This window comes from Humulus lupulus, chromosome 6 (genome assembly GCF_963169125.1).
Source record: "Humulus lupulus chromosome 6, drHumLupu1.1, whole genome shotgun sequence".
Classification (NCBI taxonomy): Eukaryota; Viridiplantae; Streptophyta; class Magnoliopsida; order Rosales; family Cannabaceae; genus Humulus; species Humulus lupulus.
In genome coordinates this window covers 10,704,350-10,719,405 of record NC_084798.1, presented here as the reverse complement: position 1 = coordinate 10,719,405, position 15,056 = coordinate 10,704,350, and the positions used below count along the sequence as shown (strand labels likewise).

The 15,056-nt window shown below is 34.1% G+C and overlaps 1 protein-coding gene across 1 annotated transcript; it reads left to right on the top strand.

Moving 5' to 3' along the window:
• Positions 1-3,221: 3,221 nt before the first annotated feature.
• On the top strand, positions 3,222-8,591 carry LOC133784685 (disease resistance protein RUN1-like). Its single transcript, XM_062223974.1, has 7 exons — positions 3,222-3,822; positions 3,982-4,096; positions 4,890-5,174; positions 5,272-5,971; positions 6,047-6,355; positions 6,438-7,784; positions 7,868-8,591. Exons 1-7 carry the CDS (start codon positions 3,387-3,389, stop codon positions 8,540-8,542), a joined length of 3,867 nt encoding a protein of 1,288 aa, XP_062079958.1. The 5' UTR covers positions 3,222-3,386; the 3' UTR covers positions 8,543-8,591.
• Positions 8,592-15,056: the final 6,465 nt, after the last annotated feature.

The window sequence follows — 15,056 nt, the reverse complement described above, 5'->3', positions numbered from 1 at the left end:
AGCATTTAACGATTAATGGGCCACAAAATCGTTATGGTGGTTGCACGGATACGCAGTGGCAAAAAGCAATTGATTTTTTCCGTCGCCCAGAAATTACGGTATTAATTTCTTGCTAAACTTAACTATCTTAATTAAATATATTACTAACGATAACTTTTTGCAGAAACGTTCTGTGGTCAACAAGGAAAATAGAAAGAAACTGAAAGAGCTTAGCTATGGAGGTTCTCAGTCAATCCCAGCCTTACGCTATAAAAAGGTTAGTTAATTAATTATTTTTTAGTTTATTTTTCTTATTTACGTTTAATTATTAATTTTATAAAAATATATGTACGTGACAGCGCAATTTAGAGACTGGGCAACTTGAGTCCATCCCGGATAGCTGGATGGATACTCACCATAAATCAGGCACAGGGTGGGTGACAGAGACAGCAAAATATACTTGGGTACGTTAAGTTTTTTTAAACATTTTTCAAATTTTTAATTGTTTCAAAATTTTAATTACATTATACATTGTATCACAGGAGGAATTGCGTGCATACCGCGACACACAGCAGACACAGGCAACTGATACTGAGAGTTCCACACCAGTTTCGAGTGCGCCTAAAGATGAAGACATATCTTTGGTACAAAATGTCTTCGGAAAACGACGGGGCCACCAGAAAGGATATGGACGTATCCTTAACATAAGGGACCGAACTCCATTTGATTTTCGTCCTTCACAAACTAGAGATGAAGAGTTGTCTGAGATGAGAGAGCGTCTTCGACAGTTAGAGGAGCATGTCCGGACTCATTGTATCACCCCGGGATCTCAATCTGCCCCACCACCACCACCCGATGATCCTGATGTTGGAGCACCGACTCAGTAGGACTTATGTATGAATTTTATTACAATTGACTATTACATTATCATGTTTAAGACAAGTCTTTATTTTAATTCAACGAATACACTCTTATGTTTTTATTTATATCTTTAATATAAGTGTTTTAATTTTATTCTATTTTCTTATATTTAATTCAAAATAAATAAATAAATAAGTAAATAAATAAATAAATAAGGGAATAACAAATATAAAAAAAAATTTGGGGACAAGTCTATACCGAGGACATTGTCCTCGGTATATACCACCAAGACGTCGGTATATACCAGTACGATGAGAAATTGGGGTTTGTTGTACCGAGGACATTTTCCACGTTCTACCGAGGACATTATCCTCGGTAAAACTTATACCGAGAACATTTTTAATGTCGTCGGTATAAGTTTTGTTTTACCGACGCGGCTGTACCGACAACTTTATACCGACGACATTGTCTCGGTATAAGTTGTACCGAGGACATTCGGGCTTATACCGAGGACATTTGTTCTCGGTATAGGCCCTGTTTTTTGTAGTGTAGGTCCACAGAAGTCAATTCAAGAAGGACGGAAAGATAATAATGATAATAATAATAATAATAATGGCAGTAGTTGGTTATAGATAATGTGGGAGGTCCTATAACCTTAATTATTGATTTAAGTGGTATAGCTTCTTCTTCATCATCCACAAAATTTCCCAGAAATTCTCACAACATTACCAAGCTTGGTAGATATATATACCACTTAGTACTTACTCTTGACTCAATTAAAGATCGATACTTTTATAATTAAGTTATAGTATTGCTCATTTTTGATTACCTGTCTAAATTTTTGACTAGCTGTCTAAATTATGAGAAGTCATTTTGCAAAAAATTATTAAAACTAGATTAAAATGCAAAAATAACTTTAAAAAATAAATATTTTACCAAGAGACCCATGTATATATATAGTCATCTCATCACATGTTTTCTTACAAACAAAAGGGGTCCAGTGCTTTCATGACTACTTACTTTTCTTTTGTTTGGCAATTTCCGGGAAGTTTTGAGGAAATAATAGTTAGCCAACAAAGAAAAGAAAATACTTTTCCAATCATCTTAATTAAACTACGTTTACTTATTACACTTCTCTCCATTCATCATCTTCGGATCTTATATATATCCTCTAATTTAGCTCACAAATATCAATATTGAACTAATAATTAAAGCCACGGAGATAATCAGCTTTATATCTCTATCTTTCGATAATATTTAATCAACTTTATATCTCAATCTCCAGCTCTCCGAGGCCATTCTAAATCTTGACCACTCTAATTGAATTATGATTTTTGTACCATAAATTATTTAGAATTTCTTGAAAATTTACAAGACAGAGACATACTTTGTGAGTACAATGAACACACTGTCATAAAAAATAACCAAGTTATAGTCAATTTATTAGAAGTCTAAAATAGGATTACGTCCATAGTCATGATCAAGATAAGAATTCAAATAGTTAGTTGTTCGCGTGTAAGAAGCTGTTTGAATCCTAATTTCGACTTTCTAAATTATTTAAAATTTTGTAAAAATTTGTGAAATTTTATTTTTAACTATATTATATATACACTATCATGTAAAAGAAAATATAGTTATAACTTATCCATATACCGAAAATAATAAAAATATATAGGTATTTATTAAAAACAATCATTATTGTAATATATATAGGAAGTGACTGCAACACATCCCCTTTTTTTGCAACACCGGTGCATCATTTTTCTATTTTCGGCACTTGGATAAATATAATTCCAATTTTTTTATATGACGGTGTACATTATAGCTATCTAGAACATCCAACAAATTTTCAAGAAATTCCGAATAAATTATGGTACCGAAAACATGGTCTAAACTGTCTGTTGCACGCGAACCTGCTTTTTTGTGTACTCGTGTAAAATTTGACAGTTTAAACCTTATTTTCAGCTTCATAAACTATTATAAATACCTACAATGTACACCATCATATAAAAAAAGTTTGAATTATATCTATCCAGGTGCCGAAAATAATTTTTTTTTTTTACTGGTGTTGCAAAAAAAATGAATGCGTTGTAGTTGTTCCCATATATATTTAAATATAGATTATAAATACTACTGCATATAAATATGTAAACTCTTCATTTTTTTACATTTATAATTTTTTACCTTTTATATATTTTATAATTTAAAATTTGAAGTCAACATTCATCAGTAAATAATTGTAATAGGTCCACAGAAGTCAATTCAAGGACGGAAAGATAATAATGATAATAATAATGGCAGTAGTTGGTTATAGATAATGTGGGAGGTCCTATAACCTTAATTATTGATTTAAGTGGTGTAGCTTCTTCTTCATCATCCACAAAATTTCCCAGAAATTCTCACAACATTACCAAACTTGGTAGATATATATACCACTTAGTACTTACTCTTGATTCAATTAAAGACCGGTCCTTTTATAATTAAGCTATAGTATTGCTCATTTTTCTTTTTTTGTGAGAGTTTGTCTTAATATCATCACTAATACTATGGCACCAAAGAATAAGTACAATGTTTTCATAAGCTTTAGAGGTGAGGACACCCGTTACAATTTCACTAGTCATCTCCACAAAGCATTGTCCCAAAAGAGTTTACAAGTTTACATGGATCAGAGGCTGGAGAGAGGTGATGAAATTTGTTTTGCTCTCTTGAAAGCAATTGAGGACTCAATGCTTTCTGTCATCATTTTATCGGAAAATTATGCATCTTCGAGGTGGTGTTTGGATGAATTGGTTCATATTCTAAGGTGTAAAGAAAGAGATGGACAGATTGGTGTACCTATATTTTATAATGTGAGTCCGTGCGATGTCAGAAAACAATCAGGGAGTTTTGGAGTTGCATTTGGTGAACTTAAAGAACGCTTTAAGAGAAACTCTAATACACAATGGATGAATGTTTTAATATCTATATTAGGTAAAATGACAGGTATTAAGGATTGCACCCCTTCTCATTCATATATCTTTGCTACCTTTTTTCCATGCACTCTTCCTTAATTACATGATCGATCTTTAACTTCTGATAAGCTCCATGGTTATTAATATATATATATATATTTATACACTGTTATCGATCTCCTTTTATTAATATTCAATGGTGCACTTGAAGATTGTTTTAGGAGTGAGCCTGATAGATTGACTCAATGGAGGAATGCTTTAATATCTGCAACTAATCTTTCTGGCTGGGATGCACCTACAACAAGGTACCTTTTTTTTATTTGTTTATCTTAGTTATTATAAAGATCAAAATGTTATAACAATTTTCCCGGTTTTCTCTTTATAAAATAGAGCAATTAATAATAAAATTTCCTCAAAAATCCAAAGCCAATAGTTTAAATAAGTACTACAAAAGCATCATAAAGTATCATAAAGTAGTAGACCCCTGTTAAAAGTTCATTACTGTATCTAGAATGTTCTAAAATATACTAGGAAGAACATAGTACATTTTAGAAAGTTCTTGAAAAAACTCAGAACTAATTAGACAATATATAGAGAGTTGTAAAATCATTTAGAAAAATGTAGCAAAGTGTGTTTAAAAGAGTACCACAAAAGTGTGAGTCTAAGTGAAAACTATATAAGTGTGTCTAAAAAAAGTGAGAGAAATTATTAAGTGCTCTAAAACAAAGTGTGTAAGTGTTTAAAGTGTGTTGTGATAAAATATTGTATTTAAGTCTTAGTGTAATTACTTTTGTAATAATAAAGTAATTACGTTTTCATGTGTTATGGTGTTCAACAGACCCTTAGTTGATGTTGAACTTGTAATTTCTAAGGAAGAAACTTATTTATTCAAATCCTTGATAATATTATTTAATTCGTTGTTATGTATAATTAACACAAAGTTTTTATCATATATATATATATTATGTAAACATTTAAAAAATGCAAGAGAAACAATGAGATTGATTCTCTCACCTAGCTAGCATAATAATATGAGGTAGATTATATATATGTAGTGGTCTAATTCATTCGTATTTGTTTTTGGTTATACTATTCTAGGTGTGATGAGTCTGAATTAATTGAGAAAATCGTCAATGACATTTTGAAGAAATTGAATCGTGTGACATCAAGTACAAATGTTTTGAATGGTCTAGTTGGAATGGAGAGACGAATTGAATATCTTGAATCATTGTTTCTCACCAATAAGTCATCATTAGATGCTCAGATTGTAGGAATTTTGGGGATGGGTGGCATGGGCAAGACAACTCTAGGACATGTCTTATTTACTCGAATTTACAATAAGTTTGAAGGTCATTGCTTTCTTGAAAATATTAGGGAAGAATGACAAAACCCTAATAGGCTCAATTTGAAGAAAAAACTTTATGCTGAGTTATTGAAGGAAGACAATAATCAAGATATGGTAGTTGATCTGTTTGTGAAGGATAGACTTTGTCGTACTTGATGATGTAGATGATGTAGAGCAATTTGAGTACTTAGTTGGAGATCGAGATTGGTTAAGCCATGGAAGTAGAGTGATTGTCACAACTAGAGATAAGCAATTGCTTAAGAATATTGGGATTGATTGGATCTACATGGTAGAGCAACTAGATGATGATGAGGCTCTTCAACTCTTTAGTTTGAATGCATTCAAAAGAGATCCTCCACCAAAGAAATATATGGAGTTGTCAAAAAAAGTAATGAATTATGCTGCAGGCATGCCTTTGGCTCTTAAAGTTTTAGGTTCCCATTTGTATTCGAAGAGCGAAAAAGAGTGGAATAGTGCATTGAAAAAGCTTAAAAAGTTTCCCAACAAAAAGATTCAAAATATACTGAAGATAAGCTACGATGGTTTGGACGATAAACAACAAGATATATTTCTTGATGTTGCATGCTTTTTCAAAGGCATGGAGAAGGATTTTGTGGGAAGAATTTTGGATGATGATGGTATGTTTGCGGATGTGATCAGAGATCTCATCGACAGATGTCTCATAGTTGTTACATCTTTTGAGAGACTATGGATGCATGATTTGATACAAGAAATGGGAAGGGAAATTGTTCGTGAAGAATGCGTTAAAGATCCTGGAATGTGTAGCAGACTATGGATTACTAAAGATATATGTCATACGTTAAGGAAGAACAAAGTAAGTCCTAACTAGTACTGTATATACTAATAAATTGAAATTATCATTATAATGTGAAAATAAGTTTTCTTTCAGGGGAGCGAAAAAATTGAAGGAATATTCCTCAACATGTCTGAGATTAGAGAGAGTCATATCAAATTGGAGCCTAACGTCTTTAAAGAAATGTCCAATCTAAGGTTACTTCAAATATGTGGAATATCAAGAGAAATGGAGCAATGCAAACTTCTACTTCCTCAAGGTCTTGATACACTTCCTGATTCTCTTAGATATCTTCATTGGCTTCACTATCCTTTAAATTCTTTTCCATCAACTTTTGTGCCACAATATCTCGTTGAACTCGACATGCCATCAAGCAAGTTGGAACAACTTCCTAACGAATTTGAGGTATGTATGCTTTGGGGATTTCACTTTAAACACATTTGTAAAGAGTACATTAAGTTATACTTGCCTTTTTCTTTTGTTACAGCTTCTTGAAAACTTAAAAGTTGTCAATCTTAGTTCTTCAAAGAATCTAATCCAAATCCCAGACATCTCCCAAGCTAATAATTTGAAGAGTCTATGCTTGAAAGATTGTGAGAGTTTGGTTGAAGTTCCTTCACTCAGATTTCAACAAGTTCTTGATCACAAGTGTTTTACAAAAGAGAATTTTGTAGGACAAATACTTTACACCGGCTATGGTATTCAAGGAAATTATGTGAGACCGGGAGAAAATAATCACAAACCATTTTGGTGGAAATCCTATGAAGCCATAGACTACTTTCTTAATCTCAGTGGTTGCTCTAATCTTAAAGTTCTTTCTGAGGTGTCTGGGAGTATTAAATATATTTGTCTGCATTCCACAGCCATAGAAGACCTACACTCTTCAATTTGGTCTCTTGTTAATCTTTCTCTTCTGGACCTTAGCAATTGTAAATTCCTTAAGAATCTTCCAAGTGGAATTGGTCAGTTAGAGTCCCTAAATCATCTCTATTTAGATGGTTGCTCATCTTTCAAAAGCTTTCCAGAGCATCTTCCGAAGAACATTAGAACATTAGACTTTAGTGGAACAAAGATAAAACAAGTGTCTTCATCAGCCTTTGAAAATCTATCTAGTCTTGAGGATCTATGTCTAAAGAGCTGCATAGAGCTTGAAACCCTCCCAACGAGCATTTGTAAGTTGAGCTCTCTTGTGAGTCTCAACCTATCTGATTGCTCAAAGTTTAAAAGCTTCCCGGAAATCTTAGAGCCAATGGAAAGTTTGAAAAAACTTTATCTAGATCGAACAGGAATCACAAAGTTACACTTGTCAATCGAAAATATTACTAGGCTTCAATGGCTGATTTTAAGGGAGTGCAAGAATCTAGAGTTTATTCCAAACAACATCTACAATATAAGCCATCTTAAAGTGTTATGCCTTTCTAGATGCTCAAAACTTGTTGCTTTGCCTGCTATGACGAACGAATTCCAATTTAAGATTGAAGTTGATCTTAGCTATAACAACATAGCTAAAGTCCCTAGTTGGAACCTTGGTTTATCTTCCTTACCATTGATGGAATTCGAACCATGTGGATCAATGATTGATAGAAGACCAGTGAGTATTGAACGACTTTCTAATATGCTTTTATATTTGTTAGAAACCTGTGACAATAACCAAACTTTCACATCACCTGATTTTGATGTCACGTCATGTCGATGCTACTTCTCATCTGGTAGAAAAATCCCATACCAATATTGTGGTTGCTCAAGATGGAATGTTGTCAAATATAAAAATCTGGTGATAGATTTTTGGGTTTCTCTTTTCATACAAGCAGCTTATTTTGGCCTAAAACCAAAGGTATGCATGTGTCTTTCTATTGTAGAAATCTAACTTGTGTTGTTTCACAAACGATATAGTAATAATTTTTTTTTCTATTGTAGAAAAACTTTTGCCCCAGAATGAATTTATGTTGTCCAGGAAATGAACTTCCGGAAATTTTTTTGGATCAGTCTGAAGGATCTTCAATTGATGTTTATCTTTTCCCAAGTTCCTATAATTCCAACTTCATAGGTTTTGCCTTTTGCGTTGTCATTGAATTTCAGCACTACTATTTTGATATTAACCGTCTGAATTTTCAATGCGAATACCATTTCAAAACAAACAATGGGGAAAGCAACAAACGTAATTGGAGTCTTCATCTGCCAGATAACACTAGCATATTTGTAGAAATAGGAATTCTCAATTCAGATCACATGTTTATGGGGTTTATTAACGAGGAGTACGATGAGTATTTTGGTGCAAATCCAATAATATTTCAAGTGTCGTTTAAGTTTCACCTTGAACAACATGGTTGGGAAGAACTTGTTAATGTTGGCAAGTGCAAAGTGAAAAAGTGTGGAATTCAAGTGTTAAATCTTGAACATTTAATTGATTTGTTAAATCATAAAGATGCAGAGGCAACTACAAGTGGAAGTGAAAGTGAGACAATGGTCTTTGGCACAGAGTACAATATCAACTTTGATAATTATGATCATGATGTAACTTATTATAGAACAAAACAATTTAGAGTTTATGGTAACGACACACTCTCCATTCCATTATCAGAACTCTTGTAGCTAGTCTTATGTTATCAATAGTATTTGTGAAGATTATAATGCTTTTTAAGTGTTTCTTGTGATGAGTTTGAGAGACTTGATGAGGAACCAGGATGGTGACTTCTGTTCAATTTTACTTTACTATACGTGTATCATCTTGTCTGTGTTATTTTTGTTTTGGTTGATAAATGTGAACGTATATAATAATAATAATCTCTGTTCATGAATTTAACTACTTTATCAAATCTTGCATTTTGTTTGGAGCAAAAAGTAAACACCTAAATCACATATTTCTAGTTGATCTCTTGATCTGCAGGCTGTTTCATAGCTCTAATATTTTTTATTTGAAGGTATAGCTTAGCTTATATATATTGTCCCACTTAGTCATTAACATACTCTGAACAATTATATGCTGAAGAGAATTTTAAAAAACTTAAACTTGAAAACACGATAGAATTATTAGATGAATAATTAAATGTACTGGCAAAGAAACCTGCGAGAAGGCAAGATTTCATCAATTGAAAATTAGGTATTTTCATCACTAAAAAATTATAATACATATACTTATTGTAATAACACTAATATTAAAATGAAAATAATTAATTTCCAAATAGTATATGTTAAATTGTTAAAATTTGTGACTGTGGAGGTTATCATAAACATGATATATGTTGGGTCGGCCTCATTTAGTGGGCCTTTAGGACCAAATAAGGGCTATGAGCCCAAAAGAAAAGAAAAAAAAATGAGCGAAGAAAAAGAGAAGGAAATAGGAGAGAAAAGCTAGAGACAGAAATAGTGGGTTTTGGCTCATTTCCTTTAGCTCAAATTTTGGATGGTGAATCCTTGCAAGGTGCTCTAAAAGTCTACCGACTCCGATTTGGTGTTTGTCCTCTCTAAGGTTCTCTCCCACTATACTTTTGTGGTGAGACCCAAACTTTTTCTTTGGTGTATCCATCTTTATAGATGATGATTATATGCATTGTTGATCCAAAATTGTAATCTTAATGTTGTTGTGGTCCTCTAATTATACTAGAGAAGAACATTGTAATCCAATTATTGAACTTTGGTGATAGTAGATGATTTAAAAGGACTACGGTCCCAGTGGTTTTTCCCACATTGAGTTTCCACGTAAAAATATTGGTGTCTCACTTTTATGGTTGTTTATGATTTATATTTCTTGTGTTGCTTTGGTTAAAATTGCTAGTTGTGGTGTTTGATAAGTAATCATATTTTCAACATACAAAGAGGGAAAAACTTGTGTTTATTGCAATAGGTTTTCCCAACGAGTGGTATCAAGAGCCAAGGTTGGTTGGTATGAGTTTTCTTGTGTGTTGAAAAATGGAGCGATCGGATGGGATAATATAATTGAACTTATCAAATTATTCCACTTGGAAACGATTGATGGAAGATTTCTATTGTAAAGATTTATATAAGCCTATTAAGGTTAGTGAGAAGCCATCTAAGATAGATGATGAGGAATGAGAGGTTCAACATAGAAAAGATATTGCTTATATTAGACTGTGGATGGATATAAATAAGCATAAGCATATATCTTATGAAACCAAAGTTGATGGTGTTTGGAAAAAGCTAGAGAATTGTTTTGCAAAGAGAACGACTGGCAATTAAATTTCTCTACTTAGAAGACTTGTCAATTTGAAGTACAAGGATGGTGATTGTATGGTTGAGATACAAGTCAGTTTCAGAGTCTTGCGAACCAGTTAGTTGCCATGAAAATGAAGATAGATGATGAGATGCAAACATCATTACTTTTTAGCTCCTTACCTGACAGTTGGAAAACTTTGGTTATAATGATTTCCAACTCCGTGTCAGATGGGACTTTGACCATGGATATGGTGAAAGATAGTTTGGCTAATGAAGAGGCCAAAAGGAATGCACAAGGTCAATCTTCATCTAGGGCCCTTGTTATTGACAAATAAGAAAGGCTGGGACCGACTGAGAGTAGAAATCCTCAATGTTCTGGGGAAAATCCAAGTCTCAAAAAGGTTTCAAGTGTTTTCATTGTAGCAAGCCAGACCACATAATGAAGGATTGCAGAATATGGAAAAAAGAACCATTTGAAGGGAAGCAAAATGAGAAAGAGACTAATACAGTTGCCACTGAAGGTGATATCGTCGTTGTTTGTGATGATGGGTGTGTTAGCCTCGCAATCCAAAATTTTAATTGGGTGAGTGATTCAAGTGCTTCATTCCATGTTACTGCTCGTGGTGATTTATTCACATCTTAGTGTAACGACCCAACTATTCTAGACCTTGGACCATTAATAACTACTATACTAATCTTAAGAAAACGTACATATGAAATAACCATATCTTTATTTAAAAACTGTAAAGTAAAGGTTAAATACATAAAAATTCATTTAGGATATGGGATCCCATTGTTTTGAAAATAAAACAAAACATAACTTAAATAAATTGGTTACAAAATTAAGTGCGGAAAAATAATACATGGAAATCATAACTAAAAGACAAGAAAAAAACTTCATCTTCTAATCGAACGCTCAGTCCATCGATTCCATCCTGCCTCAATACACATCCCCAAGCTGTCAAGAATCTTTCCGCCGCCATAACTATTTTCCTGCACATATAAAACATAAAGGAATGAGCCTAATGCCCAGCAAGGAAAATCTAACACATAATTCATATACATAAAATTCATAACGTAGCATATAATAAAACATATCATAAACATATGTCACACATATTATAATGGTCATTATTACTTGGGGTCCTATAACTAAACAAGTCATATGCCCATTAGATTTGTGGGGCTTGCTAGCTAAGCAAGTCATATGCCCATAAATTTATTGGGGCTTGTTAGTGTACAGGTCATATGCCCAAGTCTACAAACATACATAACACACAAATCATAAGTTAACATAACACATAAATCATAAGATAACATATGGCATTACACATAATATCCTATCCTATTTTCTTTACCAATATACCGGGATGATGAGAACAAAGTCGGGATTTTGGAACACTCCTAAAACCATAATATAGAGGTGAGTATTCTAAAAGAAATCGATGAATGAACTAAAAACCACCGAGAATATTCTTACTGACAAGAAACCTCAAGTTCGAAGAACTTAGATGCCTAACCAAGAATAGAGAAGACTGAGTTAGGACTATAAACTAATGAAACAATACTAAAAGGAACTAAGAATAGGAATACCTTTGAAATTGCTATGATCGAATTACACCTCGAAACCGAAATACACACTATGAACCTTACTTCCCAAGTGTTTATTAAGCTTATAATGATTAAGCTTATAACCCCAACCCAAGTGTTTATCACTCTATAGTCTCACTAGCACTTGGAAGGCTCTGATCAATGCTTGAAGAATGAATGAAAAGGCTTGGTGCTAGGTCCTATTTATAGAGTTCTAGGAATAAAAATCTTCTTTTTGGCTTTGAATAAAAATAATAAATTTAATTGAAAATATTTGAATATCCTTCAGCCAAAGGCTTAGGAATTGGTCAAAATGTTCATAGAGATTTAAAGATTTAAAGCTTGATTTTTAAAACAAAAATAATAAAAACAAATAGAATTCTAACTTCTAACTCCCTAAATCTCGTAACTCTAAACTCCCCTACAGTAAAATCAACATATCTGGAGCTGTGGGACTCCGATTTAGACTTTCTTTATACCCTTAGAAAGCTAATTAAATTATCTACAACTTTTTAGAAATACTATTTTTCAAAATTCATAATATAATTGGGTCAAAAATAGGTCGGAAGTTACAGTACCTTAAAGTTACGAAAAATCTATTTAATTATCTAAATAACACAAATAAATAAAATTGTGATAAATGTCATGCTCCTAACAGATTCTGGTGAAGACTAAGTCTTATATTTCCCTTATTTTATCATTAAAATAATAATTTCTTAATAATCATGCATATGACAAATGACATAATCCTATTGGCTCTATCTAAACCTTAGGAATAACCATGCTCATGACAAGTGTCATATTCTTATTAGCTCTATCTAAACCTTAGGTTATAATAATTATCATATTAATAACCAGCAATATTAATCAAACCATATGTTATAATTAATATTCTTAAACTATAGGCTAAACTTATAAAATCTACAAGTGTTACTAAGAGTGTCCAACTAAGTCCCGGCTTGAACCAAAATCCACAGTCATAAACATACTACAACTACTACTAGCTATTATTATTACTACTACTATCTAACTAGCTAAGTAAAGTTCTTGGACTCTACAATTCTCCCCTACTAAAAAGAATTTCGTCCTTGAAATTTACTTACCAAATAATTTCGGATATCGGCCTTGCATGTCCTCCTCCAACTCCCACGTTGCCTCCTGTTCAGAACTATTACTCCTTAGGACTTTGACTATCGAAATACTCTTAGACCGTAATTCTTTCATCCCTCTATCTAGGATGTTAACCGGCTATTCCTCGTAACTCAAGTCTTTCTGGAGTGCTATCGTATCGTACTTGAGGATGTGAGATGGGTCTGACACATACTTGCGTAGCATCAAGATGTGGAACACGTTGTGACTATCTGCTAGGGCTGGCGGTAGGGCTAGTCTATACGCAACTGCTCCCACTTTGTCCAATATCTCAAAAGGACCTATAAATCAGGTACTAAGTTTGCCTTTCTTCCCAAACCGCTTCATACCTTTCATAGGAGATATTCTTAAGAAAACTTGATCTCCGACTTTGAATTCCACATCACGCCGCTTGGCATCTGCATAACTTTTCTAACGGCTTTGAGCAGCGAGCATACACTTTCTAATCAGGGCTACTACATCCTGAGCTCCTCTAATAGCTTCAGTTCCAAGTAGTTGCCTTTCTCCTACCTCGTCATAATGCAACGGCGATCGACACCTTCTTCCATAAAGCAACTCATAAGGTGCCATTCCGATCGTTGACTGGTAGCTATTGTTGTAGGAGAATTCTATCAGCGGCAAATACTCACTCCAAGATCTCGATGTAAACATCGTTCCTCTATCGAATACTATTCTCTTAGAGATTCTATGGAGTCGTACTATTTCTTGGACTTAAACGTCTTCGTATTGATCTGCTCTGTACGAAGTCTTAATAGACAACAAATGAACTGACTTGGTTAATCTATCTATTACTATCCAAGCCGAATCATGCTGCTTACTTGTTCATGGAAAACCCATCACGAAATCTATGGCGATATCATCCCATTTCCATTTTGGAATGCTAAGTGGTTGCAATAAGCCTGCAGGCCGCTGATGTTTTGCTTTCACTTGCTGGCATACTAGACACTTAGACACAAATTCTGCTATGTCCTTCTTCATCCCTGGCCACTAATACATTGCCTTGATGTCGTGTGCCATCTTGGTCGACCCTGGGTGAACTGAGTACGGGGTACTGTGCGCTTCTTCTAGAATCGTCATCCTAATCCTTTGATCATTTGGCACGCATACCCGATCCTTATATCTCAATAATCCTTGACTTGATATTGAGAAATCTGTGGCCTTGCCTTCTCTGAATGCATCCATTTGTGTCGCTAGTGTGTCGTCATGCCCTTGCCCAATCCGTATATCTTCTAGCAGATTTGACTGGACAGACAAATTAGCTAGCTTACCGACAATTATTTCTATTCCAGTATTGATCAGCTCCTGCTGTAGCGACTTTTCTATTCCTGCTAGCGCTGCTAAACTTCCATAACTCTTCCTACTTAGCACATCGGCAACTACGTTTTCCTTTCCCGGGTGGTATATGATTTCGTAGTCGTAATCCTTCACTAGCTCTAACCACCTGCGCTGCCTCATGTTGACCTCCTTCTTTGTGAAGAAGTACTTTAAACTTTTGTGGTCCGTATAAATCTCACACCGTTCTCCGTAAAAATAATGGTGCCAGATTTTCAACACAAAGACCACCACTGCCAAATCCATATCATGCGTTGTATAGCGTTGCTCGTACTCCTTTAGCTGTCGTGAGGCGTAGGCTATCACCTTATCATTCTGCATCAGCACGCAACCCAACCCTTGCTTCGATGCATCGCAGTAGACTACGAACTTATCGTTGGGTGTCGGTACACAAAGTACTGGTGCTGAGCACAACTTGTCCTTAAGCAACTGAAAGCTTTCTTCACATCTATCATTCCAGTTGAATCTTTACTATTTCCGGGTCAGGTTGGTGAGTGGAGTGGCTATCTTAGAAAAGCCCTCTACGAACCTCCTATAATAACCTGCTAATCCCAGTAGCTCCTTACTTCAGATGCGTTCTTTGGTCTTGGCCAATCCTTTACGGCCTCTACCTTAGATGGGTCTACAGCAATCCCGTCCTTAGATACTATCTGGCCGAGAAATGCTACTTGTGAAAGACAAAATTCGCATTTCTTGAACTTGCCGTAAAGTTGATGCTCCTTTAGTCACAGCAAGATCAACCTTAAATGTTTCTCATGCTCGACTTTATCCTTTGAGTACACCAAGATATCGTCAATGAATACTAAGACGAATTTATTCAAATAATCCACAAAGACCCTATTCATTAAATCCATAAACGCGG

Coding starts and splice junctions, on each gene's coding strand:
- LOC133784685 (XM_062223974.1), top strand. CDS start 3,387: ATGGCACCAAAGAATAAGTACAATGTTTTCATAAGCTTTAGAGGTGAG. Junction 5,175..5,271: donor GAAAATATTAGGGAAGAATG/ACAAAACCCTAA, acceptor CTGTTTGTGAAG/GATAGACTTTGTCGTACTTG. Junction 5,972..6,046: donor ATACGTTAAGGAAGAACAAA/GTAAGTCCTAAC, acceptor GTTTTCTTTCAG/GGGAGCGAAAAAATTGAAGG.